This window comes from Cuculus canorus, chromosome W (assembly GCF_017976375.1).
Source record: "Cuculus canorus isolate bCucCan1 chromosome W, bCucCan1.pri, whole genome shotgun sequence".
NCBI lineage: Eukaryota > Metazoa > Chordata > Aves > Cuculiformes > Cuculidae > Cuculus > Cuculus canorus.
In genome coordinates this window covers 2,455,888-2,475,411 of record NC_071440.1, presented here as the reverse complement: position 1 = coordinate 2,475,411, position 19,524 = coordinate 2,455,888, and the positions used below count along the sequence as shown (strand labels likewise).

General features: G+C 39.3%; 1 protein-coding gene across 1 annotated transcript in view; it reads left to right on the top strand.

Annotated features, from left to right (window-relative positions):
- LOC128850280 (spindlin-Z-like) overlaps positions 1-19,252 on the top strand; it is a 42,858-nt gene extending 23,606 nt beyond the window's left edge. The window contains exons 2-5 of the mRNA XM_054053299.1: positions 1,120-1,168; positions 15,680-15,933; positions 16,956-17,189; positions 19,053-19,252. Coding sequence (XP_053909274.1) covers positions 1,120-1,168; positions 15,680-15,933; positions 16,956-17,189; positions 19,053-19,252 — 737 coding nt within the window. The remainder of the gene's footprint in view (positions 1-1,119; positions 1,169-15,679; positions 15,934-16,955; positions 17,190-19,052) is intronic.
- Positions 19,253-19,524: the final 272 nt, after the last annotated feature.

The window sequence follows — 19,524 nt, the reverse complement described above, 5'->3', positions numbered from 1 at the left end:
TGCTATGTGTCCTCTTTATTTCTCCATCTGAAAATCCAAAGATTAAAATATTTATGAAAACTTTCAAGGTTAATTGCACTTTCAGTGCATAACTCTTGTGTGACACTACTGCTATTATGAAAATGAATTTTCAAAATACATATGCCAAAGCTATGTTTGGAACATGGTCATAATGTTAAAGCATTTGTTTGCATCTGTAGAGAAACCTCAAATAAGTATTTCTCTGTAGGTGTGAATTTAAACATCCATAGATGAGATTCTGAACATGTTTCTACAGATACATGAGGGGTTTTTTTATTGATAACATACATGTGTCCAACACACTCTGACTGGGTCCTTTTAGATATTCCATATACAGAGGGTTTAATGTTTAATAACTTTAGTTTTTTGAAGTTATTTGACACTACATAAGACTTTGATTTGACAGAATGATACGGCAATTTACTTAAGTCTTTACAAGTACTTTACAAGTTACATTTAGCAGAGTATAGCAGTTGTAATATACAGTCGAATCACAATACAAATGTGATTCTTATTGCTGGTCTCCATCATGATGCTGGGCATTCCCAGTCATTGGGAAGGAATATGTGGGCTAAAACAGACTCAAGTCTGTTGCTCTCTTCAAAGTTCTTTCTGTTAGTTGTACAATTTTTGTACTGTATATGCTATATTGAGTCTTTAAACTTGATTTTGACTCTATACTGAGTTTTTATACTCAGTTTGACTGAGCCACATACACCCACCCATTCTGACCTCGCTAACTCAGGAGATTATTATTATTATTATTATTATTGTTGTTGTTGTTGTTGTTGTTATTAACAACTCAAGGACAGTTACACAACCGTTGTAGCATTTATCTAGAACAAAGATCTTCCATCGCCTTTGTGTTGAGAGAAGTTCAGCTTTTTTGTAATAGTTGTAATCACTCCCTACTTCTTTACTTAGCTTCCTGATTACATAGTCCTTGTCTGTCTCCTCAGAGCCTCCTTTCATTGTAGGAGCTCATTCATCAGTCACAACCTGAGGTGTTTAATTTTTTTTACTTGAAAAAGAGATACCTTTTTGACATTGTGCATAAACACACTTTATTGTTCAGTAATTCCATCATTTATATTGTAGGTCATGCAGGAGTCTCTGCGAGCATGATGAAGAAAAGAACTTCACACAAGTAAGTTGCTAATATCTTTCCTAAAATATAGTTCTCAATAACTGGAAGTGCCATTCTAGAAATATATCTGTATTGTTGCAGTCATTTTGCTCTTGAAAATCATGTGGAGTAGTATTCAGACTGTGTATGTGTGGAGTCAGACTTCAATTCTTTTGGGAAGACAGTGGGAAAGAATGCACCATTGGTAGAGTTCTAAACATAATTTTGAATGTTTGAGAGAAATTATCCTGTCAGTACAATTCTGTAATTTACTCTACAATTCAGAGACAAGAGGGTTGCAAAACATAATCTGGGCACACGTACTCTAGCATCCATTACAGTTTTAGTATTTTAGAAGGATTTTTCACCTTTTTAAAAAAATAAATAACATACTGAAGTAGTTTATAAGGCAACTGCTATTTGTGTGAAGGATATTTGCTTATCCTATACATTCGTGGCATGTGTTATTCTCTCTACTGCAATTCAAAATAGTAGCAGCTAAATGCTGCTATGAGTAAATGTGAGAAGACAGAGGTAATAGCTTGATTGAAATTAGTGTCTAACAGCTAGATGTTGCATCTGGCTGCATCTCTGGTGGATGAACTCTAAAATAAGCTGGGGAAAGGTGAAATTTATTAAAATGCTACTAGTTATTTTTTGAGTATGAAGTCTTATAGTGGTGATATACAACATGCATTAGTCCAAAGCAATTTGTTTGGCAGAAATATCTTCTGTGATTAACAGTTTCCCAAACATAACACCTGATGTAAAACTACTCTTAATTCCTTCCACCAACTCTTCATTATTCAATCTTGTCTATCTCCTTACAAGGCAAAGATAAACGTTTATTTGTCTAGAGACAGGTAGAGTTAAAATTTAATTTCTCTTGTTCTTTTTCAACCGCTCAGAGAAAGGAGTGTATGATGGGAAGACTATCAGAGGTGGGTTGCCTTTTGTACTTGAGGGTGGCTAGTTTTGTCTTTATTGTTGTGTTGATATACACTTATTTAAATACCTAAATAGGTTGTATATTTTTTAGCATAAAGGTTTTTATGGGGCATATTAAGTCATGATCCTAAGTCACATGATTTTGAGACACTTAAACACCCAGCTGTGTTTTATGTTAAGCCCAGTTTAATTGCTTAAGAATTGTTTGGTAAACGTTTAATTCTGTACCAAACCAAGAATACTTTGGGTGCTGCTCACTGACTTCTCTGAGAATAACAGACTAGTATAGAGTTGTTTTTATTTGATACACATTGCTGAAGTTTTTTAAATGAACCAGTAAGTAGTGCTGTAGACATGTTTATAGTAAACAAGTGGGATATGGATCACTATTTTAAAATGTATGCTGATACTATTATGAGCTGTTACAGCAGACTGTGAATTAGTAATGCATACTTTGTCATTGATTTAGTTATGATGACTTTTACATTCCTCATTTAAAGAAAAAGAGGAACAAGTCTACTGGCACTTGAAAGCCATAAGGGAGATTCTAAACTAAGTTCAGCAGTTCATGAGGGAGGAAAGAGGTAACAGGATGGAACATGTCATGATCCAGTAACTGAGGAAGTTATAAAATGAGCTGTGTGGATTAGTCTTCTGAACTCTTCTTAACTAAAATAGTAGTTAACCATTGAACCATTTGGAAGGGAGTGTCGTGGTTATAGGTCAGCTGCAAAAGGGCAGTTCTGAGTGCTCTGTCAACGTCAATGCGTAGTGATGCTCTCTGTGAATATGAAGCTGATCCTATTTGTGTCAGATCAGTCAGTAGTCTCTTGGCTCTCATCCTTTCCACCCTCGGTGGGTAAGGAAAGAGTGCACAAAAAAGTATAAAATCTTATGCTCTCCAGGTTTCTCATAGTTGGCAGTTCAAGGACTTTGAGGTGGAGGTTGTATCTGAAGTTTCACCACCATTGTACTTATTCCTTGTGATTTTCTGATCACACTTTAAACTAACTTGTGGAGGGTTATACTTGGCTATGGGCCAAACTGCCACCCACCCACTCACTTGCTCCTCCTCCTCACTGGGGCAGGGGGAGAAAACAGGATGAGAAAGCTCATGGGTCAAGGTAAAGACAGGGAAATTGGTTACCAGATACTGTCACAGGCAAAACAGGCTTAACTTGGGGAAAATGAATTTATTGCCAATTCAAATAGATTCAGGTGGTAAGAAATAGGAAAACAAACATTAAAACAGTGCCTTTCCTCACCTCAGCTTCACTCCTTCACTCCAGACTCCTCTATCACCCACCACCCCCAAGGTGGTGTAGGGAAAATCAGGGAAAGGAGTTTACAGTCTGTACATAACAATTGCTCTCTGCTGCTCCTTCCCTCTTGTACTTATTTTCCTCCTGCTCTGGCATGTGTTCTCTACAGGCCACAGTTCCTGTCAGGAAAATCTGCTCCAGCATGGGCTCTTCCAGGGGAGACAGTCCTGTCAGGAAAACTCTGCTCTGGCATGGGTTATCCATGGGTTATCCATGGGCCACAGTTCCTTCAGGAAATATCTAACTGCTCCTGCATGGGTCCTACACAAACCGCAGTGTGGATATCTGCTGTAACACTATGGAATACCTCCTTTCCTGAACCTTCTGCAGTTTCTCACACTTTTTGTTTGTTTGTTTGTTTTTCACTTTTTTTTCCTCTCCTCTGCCTGTCCAGTGGGGTTTTGCCCTTTCTTAAATATGTATTCACAAAACTGCCACCAATTTTGCTGATTGACTCAGCTTTGGCCTGCGATGGGGCCATTGCCAAGCCAACTGGAATTGTCTGTCCAGCACAGGGCAGCCCCAACTCCTTCTCATTGAGACCACACCGGAGCTGTCATTGTGTATGTGTGTCTGCTACCAAAACCTTGCCACATATACCATATACACTTGTAACCATAAGAAAATTAATTTCACAACTGAATAATGGCTTTTAAAGGAATACAAAAAGTACTTTAAAACTTCTGTTTCCAGTTATGTGCCTCATAGTCTGAATATTGAAGAAAAATAGTTTATACAAATTCTCTGATCATACAGCCCCGTTAGTGACAGCCTGTAGTAAGACTTAAATTCTATTTGTAATAAACTTTCTACATAACACCATGAAATATAGAAATTGTACTGACCGTTGCTACTCTGCTTCATTAGTACTATTTTCTAAAGTTCTTTGAACTTTCTATGATCTGGTTCTGCTAATAAAACTTATTCACATAACAAGATTCTACTTATCAGCTTAATGCCTTCAAGATAAATACCCTGTTGCCGAGGCAAGCAGCTCTGGTGCTGGCATGATCCACAGTGGAACTCTCAACTGTGGTGTATGGTATGGGGGAGGGGGGGGCGTGTTCCTGAACTGGGGGAGCCTCAGGGAACCATGAGAGCTGTCAGGAGCCTGCAGCTCACATGACAGTGACTGACAAGACATGGGTGGGACCAGGAACAATTATAGCCAAGCCCCCACATGTATAAAAGTTTAAATGTTCACAAATTTTACTGAAGTATAATTTTTCTATAATTCTCCACAGTTCTCTGCTGTGCAGAAGGAATGTTTCTTTCTATTGATGGTTTGGGAATCCTCTCCAAACAGTTTAAACAGTGAGATCAGTCACTAGTGGGTTGGAATGATGCAAATTTATCTAAAATTATTTGTAAAGAGTTCTTGCTTTCTGTTGAGTTTACATTAGCTTCAAGTAACTATTAGCCAATCTTTTGCCATTCTTTAGGAAACAGATTTTGAATACTGATAGTGAATTGTCCAACATCTCGGATTGCTTTGCTCCTTAGAATTAGTGTACCATGTTTCACTGCTGCCTGTTTGAGTGTGACAGGTCTCCCTCCAATCGACTGCTGCTACTGAAAGCTTTTGAGGGCAAAAAAGATGAGTTCTTGCTATTGAAGTTCATTGTGTTAAATATATATTTTGGCTGTGTTGAGATACTTACAGACACTTTAATGTGTAGTGGTGTTTCAGGTGTTGTGTACCAAAATGTCTTTCTGGAAGTTTATCTTTACACCATAATTGCTATGAAGTTTTACTGTATTTTGTTTCATAAGGATTGGTCACAATGGTAACAAAAGCATTTCTAAATTTTGGGAAGGAAAATGTGTTGCCTATGAAAATAAAAGTGGTTTTCTTAAATACAGTGAGATATGTCAGGCGGAATTTTATCAGAACAGGTGGCTGGCAATTGCATATGGCTAGTCATCTACAAAATATGACAATACATGTTTTTGTTGCTGTTTTGTATAAAACCCAAACATTTAAAAACTTATTTTAAAAATGCCTGTGTTTATCTCAGTTGCTGATGTGAGCAGCACCAGTGCCAGCCCAATCCAAAGTGGAACATTCTAGTGAGGTGTACAGGAAGGTTTCCTGAACCAGGGAAACCTCAGGGGAGTGGAGACCCGCCAGGAGCCAGCAGCTCACGAGACAGCAGCTGACCTGGGTGGGACCAGGAGCAACCACGACCAAGCCCTCACACCTGTAAAAGAAACTCCAAGTGAGTGCTAGAGACCAGGAATGCTGTGTACAGGGTGAGCAAACAGGGTGTAGTGCATCAGCCAGGGTGTGGCACAGAAGTTTGTGCAGCAGTTGAGGAGGAAACAGCATGCAGGAAAGGCACTGTAACTGCTAGCCTGACCAATGAGCAGTGGTATCTACCTGACAGAAGGCCATGGCCTCTCTAAACTCTGCATCCACCAAGACTGACTGCAGCTTCCCAGACAGAGCTCTGGTGGGAACACGCTGCCACCTAGGTGTCAGGCAGCAGGGTGTGCCCTACTGTTATGCCAGTATCAGATGGCAGTAGTGAGCACACCTGTAAGAGGTGCACCCAGGTAGAGGAACTCCTCAGCTTAGTGACGGAGCTCTGGGAGGAGGTGAGTAGGTTGAGTATCATGGAGTCTGAGAGAGAGATAGATTACTGGAATCACACCCTACCTTCACTTGGAAGGCCTGTCAGGCAGACAGGACACATGCTATGGAGGATTCCCTATCCTCTCTCCACCTGCCTGAACATGATGACATAAGGGATAGGGGGCAATGGTGGCAAATTCCTGCCTGGCGAAGCAGGCACTTCTCCTCCGTGACTACCCCACCTTCCCAGGTGCCCTCGCATTAGGTACGAGGCTCTGCAAGTGGAACCAAACAGTGACGAGGATGATGGTTCATCTAGCTTGGAGGTGTCGCCGAGGTTAAGTCGGCCTATGCCCTGCATCAAAACCACTCCCATAAAGAAAAAAAGACAAGTCATTGTCATAGGAGACTCTCTCCTGAGGGGGACAGAAGGCCCAATTTACCGACCGGGCCCCCTTCTTAGGGAAGTCTGCTGCCTCCCCGGAGACCCGGTTAAAGATGTGAAGAGAAAACTTCCTACCCTATGGCTTTACAGACCTCGGATTATTATCCATTATTGCTTTTTTATGTAGGCAGCGATGATGTTGCAACAGGAAGTCCGAGGGCAATCAAGAGAGACTTCAGGGCCTTGGGACGACTGGTTAAGGGATCAGGAGCACGAGTAGTGTTCTCCTCGATCCTTCCAGTTGCAGGGAATGTTGTTGGAAGAAACAGGAAGAGCCAGCAGATCAATACCTGGCTCCATGGCCGGTGTCACCAGCAGAATTTTGAGGTTTTTGATCATGGGTTGGTTTACACGACACCAGGCCTGCTGGCAACAGATGGGATACACCTGTCTCAAAGGGGGAAGGGATCCTTGCGCAGGAGTTAGCAGGGCTCATGGAAAGAGCTTTAAGCTAGATTTGAAGGGGGGAAAGGATAAAACCAGGCTCGCTAGAGATTAGACTGGGCACACCATGCCAATGTTTAAGGGAAGGTGTGCTGGTGAGATCCTTTGGTCTGCCGTCTCAGTGGAGGTAGAGGATGGAGATCCATGTGGCAACAAAGATGCAAGGGTTATTGATGTGTTAGAAACCATGGAAGTGCCTGAGAATGATCACATGGAAATTAGAGCTTTTCCCCCTAGAAAGGTGGCGGGATCAATAGCCCAGCTGAAGTGTCTCGACAGCAATGCACGCAGCAGGGGCAACAAACAGAAGGAGTTGGAAGTCATAATGCGGGTGGAAAGCTATGATATAGTTGCCGTCACAGAAACACAGGATGACTCGCACAACTGGAGTTCTGCAATGGATGGCTATGAACTCTTTGAAAGGGATAGGCAAGGAAGGAGAGTTGGTGGGGTAGTGCTGTATGTTAGGGAGGGTTTTGACTGTCTAGAGCTTGACGATGGTGATGAAAGGGTCAAGTGTTTATGGGTAAGAATCAGAGGAAAGGCCAACAAGGCAGATAGAATGGTGGGAGTCTGTTATAGACCACCCAATCAGGATAAAGAGGTAAATGAAATATCCTACAAGCAACTGGGAGAAGTCTCAGGACTGCTAGCCCTTGTTCTCATGGGGGACTTCAGCTTGCCAGATGCCTGCTGGAAATACAATACAGCAGAGAGGAAAGAGTCTAGGAGGTTCCTGGAGTGCATAGAAGACAACTTCCTGACACAACTGGTGAGTGAACTGACTATGGAAGGGCCCCACTGGACCTGTTGTTTGCAAACAGAGAAGGACTTGTGGGTGATGTGATGGCTGGAGGCCGTCTTGGGCACAGCGATCATGAAATGATAGTGTTTTTGTTTCTCAGAGAAGTAAGGAGGGGAGTCAGCAGAACGGCCACCTTGGACTTCTGGAGGGCAGACTTTGGCCTGTTTAGGGGCCTGACTAACGAGTCCCTTGGGAGGCAATCCTGAGGGCAAAGGGGTCTAGGAAGACTGGACATTCTTCAAGGAGGAAATCTTAAAGATGCAGGGGCAGGCATTGAAAGAGGCTGCTCAGTAAAAAAAAAGGTGAGTCTATGACCTTTGGAAGAAGGGGCAGCACGCTCAGGAGGACTACAGGGATGTCGTGAGGTCATGCAGGGAGAAAATTAGAAGGGTCAAAGCCCAACTAGAACTTAATCTGGCTACTGCTGTAAAAGACAATATAAAAGTTTCTATAAAACCATGAGTAGCAAAAGGAGGGCTAAGGAGAATCTCCATACTTTATTGGATGATGGGGGAAACGTAGTAACAAAGGATGAGGAGAAGGCTGAGGTATTTAATGCTTTCTTTGCCTCAGCCTTTAGTAGTAAGACCAGTTTTTCTTGGGGTATCCAGCACCCTGAGCTGGAAAACAGAGATGAGGTGCAGAACAAAGCCAGAACAGAACAGAATAGAATAGAATAGTTTGGGTTGGAAGGGACCTTAAAGATCATCTTGTTCCAACCCCCCTGCCATGGGCAGGGACATCCCACTAGATCAGGCTGTCCAAGGCCCCATCCAACCTGGCCTTGAACACCTCCAGGGATGGGGCATCCACAACTTACCTTGGCAACCTGTTCCAGTGTCTCGCCACTCTCATGGTGAAGAAATTCTTCCTAATGTCCTGTCTAATCCAAGTGGATTATGTCATCATAATCCAAGCGGAAGTGGTTAGCGACCTGCTACACCACCTAGATGCACACAAGTCTGTGGGGCCAATTAGGATCCACCCAAGTGTACTGAGGGAGCTGGCCCCATCATTCCTGTTAGCCTGACCTCAGTACTGGGGAAGGTTATGGAGCAGATCATCTTGAGTGCGATCAGTTGACACATACAGGATAACCAGGTGATCAGGCCCAGTCAACATGGGTTAATGAAAGTCAGGTCCTGCATGAACAACCCGATCTTCTTCTATGACAATGTGACATACTTATTGGATTAGGGCAAAAGGCTGTGAATGTTGTTTACCTGGAGTTTAGTAAAGCCTTTGATAATGTCTGCCAGAGAATTCTCCTGGAGAAACTGACTTCTCATGGCTTGGACAGGTATACTCTGTGCTGGGTAAAAACTGGCTGGATGGCCGGACCCAAAGAGTGGTGGTGAATGGCGTTCAGTCCAGCTGGAGGCCGGTCACAAGTGGTGTCCCCCAGGGCTCTGTGCTGGGTCCAGTCCTGTTCAATATCTTTATCAATGACCTGGATGAGGGGATCGAGTGCACCCTTAGCAAGTCTGCGGATGACACTAAACTGGGAGGAAGTGTCTTGCCGCGATTGAGAGATGGGACACAGCCTGATGCAAGCAAGATGTCGATTTTATTGTATTCTTAACATATATTTATACTAGTTATAAGTGACTTACAAGTGACGCGTTACACGCTGATTGGTTCTTACTCTAAACTTGGTGATCACAGATTGGTTAACAAGACCACATAGTCCATTGCTGTATGAGCTAATATTTGGCATTGCTGCATAGCTACAGATATCTACTCTTTTTGCAGGTCATTAGCTTCTTTAGACAGTAACAAGGTTTCCTCCTATCTAGATGGTTGCTATGCCATTTGCACGTAGCCCACATAGCTGTTACTCCTTGCTCTTCTTTTCTTGAGGGGAGTTCTAGTTTTTAGCTTATCCAAGGTCTGTGGCCGACAAGTTCCAACACATCCCCCTTAAGCAATCGTTCTGTACTTTGGGTTTTTCCACTGCCTGTCAGACCTTGTCCTACAGTGTCTATCTGCTGGAGGGTAGGGAGGTTCTACAGAGGGATCTGGACAGGCTGGATCAATGGGCTGAGGTCAATGGGATGAGGTTTAAGAAGGCTAAGTGCAGAGTCCTGCACTTGGGATACAACAACCCCATGCAGCGCTACAGGCTTGGGGAAGAGTGGCTGGAAAGCTGCCTGGTGGAGAAAGAGCTGGGGGTGTTGGTCGACAGCCGACTGAATATGAGCCCAGGTGGCCAAGAAGGGCAATGGCATCTTGGCTTGTATCAGAAACGGTGTGGCCAGCAGGACCAGGGAGGTGATTGTGCCCCTGTACTCAGTGCTGGTGAGGCCGCACCTCGAATCCTGTGTTCAGTTTTGGACCTCTCGATACAAGAAAGACATTGAGGTCCTGGAGTGTGTCCAGAGAAGAGTGATGAAGCTGGTGAGGGGGCTGGAGAACAAGTCTTGTGAGGAGCGGCTGAGGGAACTGGGATTATTTAGTCTGGGGAAGAGGAGGTTGAGACCTTATTGCTCTCTACAACTACCTAAAAGGAGGTTGTAGAGAGGTGGGTGTTGGTCTCTTCTCCCAAGTGATGGGTGATAGGACAAGAGGGAATGGCCTTAAACTGCGTCACGGGAGGTTCATATTGGACATTAGGAAAAGTTTCTTCACTGAAAGTGTTATCAAGCACTGGCAGAGGCTGCCCAGGGAAGTGGTTGAGTCCATCCCTGGAGGTGTAGATGTGGCACCTAGGGATATGGTTTAGTGGCGAACTTGGCAGTGTTAGGTTTATGGTTGGATTAGATGATCTTAAAGGTCTTTCCCAACCTAAGCACCTCTGTGATTGCAACAGTTAAGTTTATACTTTTAAGTTACTAGCACAATTGTGAAATGCCAGTAAAACTACCAGTGTTGTCTGGTTTTGGTGGATGATAGGTGCTGAGTAAATAGGAAGATGCCATGAGTGTTTGTCACAATGCTAGCAGGAGGGAAAACTTATTTGGTTATCTTGTGCCATATATTAATTAAATAGCTATTCATCTTTTTGGTTCATCTAAAAAGGAATCAAGTTGCTTTGTTACTTTAGGCCACTACCCATCTTCAACTCAGAAACATTGCTTACTTTAACTTATTTCTGGAAGCTGTGATATAGGAAAGAAGCAAGTTATAGGTGTGTACTGATAGGTAGCTTTCATTAGGAAGGTTGATTTCTTCTACCTACAAAAATAATCTACAGCTGAACTTCTTGTATGGTCTCCTAGGGACTTCTGATAAACCATACTTGGCTTCTCCTTGGATTAGTTTTTCATTCAAATTCCATTAGATAAAATATAGGTATGCTTTTAAAATTTGAAAACAGCATTTTGGGCTGCATGCTTCTTCAAAAATAATTGGAAAGTACAGAAAGATAGTAAAAAGAAAGCACAAGACTTTGAAAATGTGGCTTAGTTATAATCAACAACCTTCTGTCAAGAAAACAATTTGAAGTATATGGTAATTTTGAGGACTTTTCTAGGCCTAGTTATCTATGATGCTATTTCATTATACATATTATAGGGAGGGGGAATGCGCTTCTGAAGCTTTCAGTATATAGAATAGTTCACGAATAGTTCAAAAAGCTGTAGACTGAGAAAATAGACATTTTTATGAAAACTGTTGCTTTCTTTTTTGTATGAGTTAGTAACCTTTATTTTCCAGAAACGTTAGTAAAAGAAAATGCTTATAAAACTGAAATATACTAGAGAATTTAGTTAAAGCATATTGTTTTGCATAACCATTTTTTTAAAAATTATTTGAGGTTGTATGGATCATGTCGTTTACTGCTGAGGAAAGTAGTCTTCCGCTATTCCCCAAAAAAGCTAGAATAACATTTTTCTTAAACTATATAAAGAGAATTTGCTGACGAGTCCCTTGGGAGGCAGTCCTGAGGAAAATGGGGTCTAGGAAGACTGGACATTCTTCCATTTTCACCTAATTATAAGTTTCATTGCGATATGGACAATTCTTGAATTAGTGTGTAGTTTGGATTGCAACCACTGATAAACTATGATAGGTGTTGAGTAAGTAAAGTCACATCCTACAATTTTAACAGAATTGCAAACACAAAGAATTGAGTGGTTATTAGTGTCTACAGTAATATGGTCTACAAGTATGGAATCACAGAGTCCTCATGTACCAATATACAATTGTGCAATTACAGGGTTTTATCGGGATAAATTTCAAAATGGCAAATGTTTTGCTCACTGTCAAGACAAACGTCTTGGGCTTTGATGGCATTGCTCTCACAAATATACCCTTGTTCCCATATAATACGTGCATTAATATCAGCAGTTTGCCATTTATCTTGGGGTTTTTTGCGGGTTCTGTGCTCTAAGGGATAGAATATAGCTCTGCTGTGATTCAGGCCTAACGCAATGATTGGATACGTGATGTATACTGAAGCATCGTGTATTGTTAAAACAAACTGTAGTGCTATGGTTGATGGGATAAAATTAATTAAATACCACCAGGCTTGGAACTTCCTTTCAAATTCAGTTGCATTGTCCCAAATTACCTTTCGAATTTCATGCCTTCTTTTATAATTGCTGCTACTGTAGACTGTATTCACAGCTGAGCCTGGCTACAGCTACAAACTAAAGAAATATTATTTTTGGCTACACCAAGTGCATTCACAATCAATTGGTGATCTCTTCCATTAATTCCTCACCAAAGTATCTGGATCCAAACATTTATAAACAAACGATGTTAAAATAATGTCAATGGGATGATGGTATATGTTTGGCATTGGCTGCTAAATCTGTGTTAAGGGTAAAGAAAGAAAGAGAGAAAAGGGAGGAAAGGGAGAGAGAGAGAAAAGTGCAGGGACACCACCTGAGCTCTGGTCCTCTTCCTCTCTCTCCCAGGATGGTGAGTGCGCTGCTGCAAATAGCCTCTCTTCCAGAGTATTATTTATAGGTTTTGGTGGACCTGTGCAGTGCTGCTTCTAGGAAAGTTTCGGAACTGAGTTGGAGGGAGGGGGAGTGCTCCTTCCAGGGGGCTCTCTGTCAAATTTCAGGTACAGTTCTGCCCTTGCTCTCCCTATTGGCAAGATTGCATCATGAGCTTTCTGGGCAGCAAGCACAGCTGGGATGCTTGTGAAAGTGAGATAAAGCTGAAGGCCATGGTGTCTGCTGTAACCCCAACATTTGAAAACAAGTGATCTGAGGCAGCAAAAATAATCAATCTCTTACAGCTGCATTAAAAAAACATGGCCAGCCAGTCAAAGGAGGTGATTCTGCCCCTCTACTCTGCTCTTGTGAGACCTCACCTGGAATAGTGTCCAGCTCTGGGATTCCCAGAACAAGAAAGACATGGACCTGTTAGAATGGGTCCAGAAGAGGATCACTAAAATGATCAGAGGGCTGCAGCACCTCTCTTATGAAGAAAGGCTGAGAGAGTTAGAGTTGTTCAGCCTGGAGAAAAGAAGACTACAATGACACCTTATTGTGGCTTCTCAATATATAAAGAGGGCTTATAAGAAAGACAGAGAGAGACTTTTTACCAGGGCCTGTAGTGATAGGAAGAGGGGCAATGGTTTTAAACTGAAAAAGAATAGATTTAGATTGGATATAAGGAACAAATTCTTTGTGGTGAAGGTGGTGAGACACTGGCACAGGTTGCCCAGGGAAGTTGTGGATGCCCCATCATTGGACGTGTTCAAGGTCAGGCTGGATGGGCTTTGAGCAACCTGATCCAAGGAACATCTAATGTTCCTGCCCATGGTAGAAGAGCTGTAACTAGATGATCTTTACAGGCTGACCATTCTACGAATCTCTCATTTGTGGTCAGTTAGAAAGCTATGTTTTCTTTCTTATTACATGTTCAGATGCAAGCAAAAATAGTTTTTATTTGGCAGTTTATTCATTTGAAAATCATATTTCTTGCTATATGAAACTACTACAAATGAGAATGAGTAGCTGTCCAGTAGTACAGCCTTCAGACAAAGAAAAACTTTAACTGCAAGTATACCTAGCTGCTGCTTTTTTTATAACTGCATCTATAATGCATTTTGCTCTCTCCAAGGTGTTTTAAAAGGTAGTTACCTATCTGAAATTACTTACGTAGCCTTTTTCCATCAAACTTTTTAAAATTACTGAAGCTTTTTACTTAATTGTGCAAATGTAAATGTTATGATTATGCTTTATAGGCATTTTAAAGCATATATGCTTTAACTGCATAGTTAAACATGAACAGTATTATTTCAGCTTTTTCAGCTTTAACTTCGCTTCTGTAACTGTTGGTTTTATTCTGTGAGGATGTCTTAAAATAGAATTAAGATTCATTAAAACTAAATAAATCAATTGCATGCAAAACAAACTCATTTTCATGGTGCCCAAGAACTAGATCTCTCCTCTCATTTCTTCATTATAAAATATTACTGAGACTATAATAATTTAAAAAAAGTAATACTTGAGCAAGAACTAGTATTTGAACATGCATTCAAGTTTCTGTGGAAAATTAGAATCTTTACAGCGGAGTGCCTCTTAACTGGAAGAGGTTAGCATTTCTATAATACTTCTAACTTTGACAGAACAGATTATGAATGCAGACTGACCTCCATGATAAGGCTAAATCATCACAGAAGTTAAATTTGACAAAAGATACTGTGGAACTCTGCTGAGGTTTTCATGGAGAATGAAAGTCTGGAGGTGGGACAAGCTGCTGAAGGAATTGTACATCTTGGTTTTGATAGAGTTATGATTAAATCTTCAGCATTAGTAATCTTATAGACTTATTAAGACTTTACTGATATGATTGCTGTTTGTGTCTTTTGGATCTCTGTCATATATGGGCTGCTCTGTGAGCTTTCATTGTTCCTGGAGAAGTTTCTCTTTAGTCACTGACACTAATCTAAGGACAAATGTTGTTTTCTGCAACTGATTTTTCTGGTTTTAGATTTTTTTTTTAAGTATGATAGTGATGTATATATTTTATTGCCATTTAAATGAAATGTACTACAACTGATAACTAATCCAGAAATTTATTTTAGAATTAGCTAACGTTTGTGAGAATTTTAATCAGGCAACCCTCTAAATATATGAATATGCATATTGTAACATATTAAATAAAGATAATATAAATTTATAACCAATGTACTGTTGTAATGTTCATGTTTCTTCACTTGTATTCACAACTGTCAGTTAACTATTTTTTTTAACTGAGTAGAATAAAACTTGTGTAACAGTGTTTTAGTGGGTTGAAACTGTCAAATAGCTTACATGAGTGTTTATCAGAGCAACTGATATTCACCGGAAGGAGTCTTTCCATGCAAGTTGGATTAAAAGACTGAGGAAGGGTAAAAAGTATATTTAGTCTATTATCTTCTTTAAAGAGTATCCCTTCTATTGCTATGACCTTTGCATATAATTTTTCTTGTACTAAAAAGGAATGTTAGAAGAATATTATTGCTGCCCTCTGATTTTTAAAAACGCTTGAAGTCAAAGATAGCTGTAAGTGCAGAGGGAAGCGAAATTTCCTTCAGGTGACAAGACAGGTTAGGGAAAACAAATGCTTTGAAGAATTTTAGTCAACCACCACTAATGTTTCCACTGACAACTTCTTCCTGGGGTAAGGGAATTATGTTTACTGTTATGCAGACACCAACAAAGTAGCAAAAGTATAATAACATTGCTCTTTGAGACCCGATTTAGGGTTTTAACAAGCAAGTTTTAGTTTTGATGTTCAGTGTATCAATGGCTAAAATAGTTCTTTTGACTTAAACAAAATAGTTTCAGAAACTACTATTATGAAAGCAACCTTATACAAAATGTTGAAAGTATTCCACTACTTTTCTGTGTGTATTTTTTCTTTTTCCAGTACAATGTAATATGATTTATACCCTAATTTTACAAAGGTCCACTAAGCTTTACATGTTAGAATTTAATGTGTCTTTATTAATATATAATAAGATATTGCCTTCTTAAAGCATACAGTTCTTTGTCTGGAGTAGAATTTTGAATAAGTACTTGTTTAATGTTATGTTTGTATCTGTGTACAGAAAGCATAGAAACAATGTTGGACCAAGCAAACCTATTTCTCAGCCACGAAGAAATATTGTAGGCTGCAGAATACAGCATGGCTGGAAAGAAGGGAGTGGACCTGTAACACAATGGAAGGGCACAGTTCTTGATCAAGTTCCCGTAAATCCCTCTCTATATCTTATAAAGTATGATGGATTTGATTGTGTGTATGGACTAGAACTGCACAAAGATGAAAGAGTTTCAGCACTTGAAGTCCTTCCAGACAGAGTTGGTAAGAAGTTTTTTCCTATATGCACGTGTTAGAACATTTAAATTTTATCAAATTGTTTTTCATCACATGGCATATAATCTAAATGCTCTGTTTAATTTTTCTTGATTTCACAAAGATTTGATGATACCAGAGAGCATAGTGCTGTCTTTTGTCTTTAATTGGTATGCAGTACATTCTGTATTTTTTCTTGTTTTGAGTCTTATTCCTAACAAGCTTATATACATGTAACATTGATAGTTCTATTAAAATTTAAACTCTGAGACAGCTAAGAAATGTTCTGGCTATGTTGTCTTGTGTGCATTTGATAGTAATTATTTGTTTGTTTGGTTGTTTTTTCATGTGCTTTCCCTAGTTATTAATACAAATGGGGGGGGAGCCTTTTCTAAGTGAAATAACTTGACTAGTAACAAGTCTTTATTGGTTTTCATAAATAGCACTGAATTGTTAAACTGCAGGTTTTTCCAAACTGTAAAGTTTAAATTTTACCCTAGTGATTACTTATTTCTGAATGGAATAAGTTCTTGTTTTTCCTGACTGCAAAGTTCACTAGCAGTCTCTAGAATGGGATTAGGGGGAACAAAGCTGAATACTTTCATTAATAAATTTATACAACTGGTCTGTGATTTAACCTCTCTTCCTCCCCTCCTCCCACAACACAAATATTTAACCTCTCTTCCTCCCCTCCTCCCACAACACAAATATTTAAAATATAGACACTATTCTTTGATGTTGCCTATATTGGTCTCCCTTTACCTTGCATTATGATAATTTGATTAAATGGGGCGGGGGGGGGGGGTTCAGTGTTGGAAAATGTCAATAAAAGTGTTAACATATTAATATAATTCTTCAAGTCCTGTAGTTCCTTGATCTTCAACTCTCTGGGATGGACAATATTTTTTTTGTATGTGAATTGACTAACTTTCAAACAAATTTATTCATGAATCTTGATAAAGATTATTTTTTTACAAAGACTTATTCCTGTACTTTTGAATGGACATACTTATGAACTGCTACCATTTCAGCTTCATCTCGAATTAGTGATGCCCACCTGGCAGACACAATGATTGGCAAAGCTGTGGAACATATGTTTGAAACAGAGGATGGCTCAAAAGATGAATGGAGGGGGATGGTCTTGGCTCGAGCTCCTATTATGAACACATGGTTTTATATTACCTATGAGAAAGATCCTGTCTTGTACATGTACCAACTCTTAGATGACTATAAAGAAGGTGACCTTCGCATTATGCCCGATTCCAGTAAGTAGGCCAGTTACTTTTATCTTCTGGAAAGCGACATCTCTCTTCGTATTATTGTTTGGCTTATGTTTTATGTATGGAAAAGAGAGTTGACAAACAAGGATCTTTTTAAATATCAAAACTAACAAAGGCTACCGTACAACAGAAAATACATCTATATTAAACAACAACTGAAATATTTTACTTGAATCAGTAGTGAAGTACATATGAAATAAATACTGGAAAATTCTTTTTCATAATAATTCCTAATTCTGATAAAGATATACATATTGTTATGGAAGAGATTACACTTGGATTTTTTTTAAGAGAAACTGTCAAAGTAGAAGACTTCCACTGTTATTTTTTTATAGAAGTGTCACAAATCAAGACCAACTTAAGGAGCTGTATTTCTGAAGAAGTTCTTATAAGAATAATGTTTTAGGGCTAACTAAAATAATTAGATTAATTTAGTTTGGGTAAGCATCTTCAATTTGGAAAACTTTTGAATAGTTTCATGGGGGAAAGAAGTACTACTCTTTTGAAAACTCATTTTCTCTTATGTGTTTAAACACGTATACAGGAAAAAAAATTCAATAGGTTTGGAGGGATATATTTTCTTTCTTTCTTTGAAGTTAAAGTTACTGAGTTTTTTCCTATAAATATAGAAGGGTTTTCACAGAATCAGTATCATTCAAGAGATTTGGATAGCTAGTACAAAAATAGAAGAAAAAAATTGTCAAGAATATTGTAGTCTCATTTCTCTCCTGCACCTCAAAAGCACTTCTCTGACAGAGAGGCAATTTTGGCTTTAAAGTAAATTATTAATTAGATAGCTAGAGTTTTGCTATGCACAACTAAATAAATATTATTCAAAATTCATTCATTGAGTTTCCAAGACTGTCTTCCTTCAGATCTAGCACTGATAACAATTAGTCTGATGGGTAACCCTATGGTTTTAGATTTTTTTCCAGCCTAACAACAAACAACATATCTGTGACTCAAAGAGAATGAGCCACAAATGTTAATGGAAAAAGTGACCTTCTTATTGCTAAAGAAACAATTAAAGCAAATTATTTCAGAACTGGCACCTTCAAAGACCTTGCAGTTCCTTTTAAAATTCTGCTTTGCTTTCTCCCTTCTTAGAAAAATAAGCTAAAAGGCTTATGCTTTCCATATTTAAGAATTAAGTTTTTAATGTGCTCTTTTTTTCCTGATACTATCTACTACTTACTTCTGTTTCTAAGACACTCTGAATGATGAGCTACCTTCCCTGAATCTGGATCTTTTACAGACAATGTGAATTGTGCCCTTAAGGATACTTCTGGGTAGATTTTGCTAGAAAAGTGAATAATATAGTTAGACTTCTCAGTAGTATCCATTCTAATATGTAATCAAAAGCCCCTTTTAATAGAATTATTTAATGAGGAGGTTACACTTAGCTTGGAAGATGTTGTTTTGTTGCAATGGCATGTTTGCATTGACATTTTGGATAAAGCATGTGGGGAGACAGAGTTCTAGCACACCTGTCTTTCTGTTAAAGAAACTCAGTGCCTTGTTCTGCTGGGGGCTTAAATTCAATTATCTACAAAAGTTCTGTAATTGGTATGTGATCCTTCATGTCAAAAAATTTACTTTTCTAACCAATTGAAACGCTATCTTTTACTTCATAAAACTGAAAATTTTAAAAATATATTTCTGTGACTGTAGTTTCCAGAAGCATGACAATAGTTAGGTGCTTGTCTGAAAAACTCAACTTGTTTTAGACATACTCTGCATTTTAAACTTATGATTGTTTCTTAACTTTTAAAGGAGGCTCTGCAATTTTGTATACTGGAAAAAAATCCATAAATGTCTATCAAAGTACATTGTATTTTCATATTACAGATGATTCACCTCCCACAGAACGGGAACCAGGTGAAGTTGTGGACAGCCTGGTAGGCAAACAAGTGGAATATGCCAAAGAAGATGGCTCAAAACGGACTGGCATGGTCATTCATCAAGTTGAAGCCAAACCATCTGTCTATTTCATTAAGTTTGATGATGATTTCCATATTTATGTCTACGATTTGGTGAAGACATCCTAGATGTCAACATGAACTTCTGCCAAATATATGGAACTATTAAATGTAAAATTTGTAGACACAAATACTTGACTGTTTTTCAGTTAAATGAAAGCTTAAATGTCCCTGCGAACCCACAATCTCTGCCAGCAAAATTGTTTGGTTCTGAATAATACAAGTTTATGTGAACATGACATATTTTGCATAAGAGAACTTTTCTTGAAGGAAGTCAATATATTTGGGTGGGAGGGAGTTAAAGAACAACTGCAAATTCAAGCTGTGTGAAGTCAATCTAG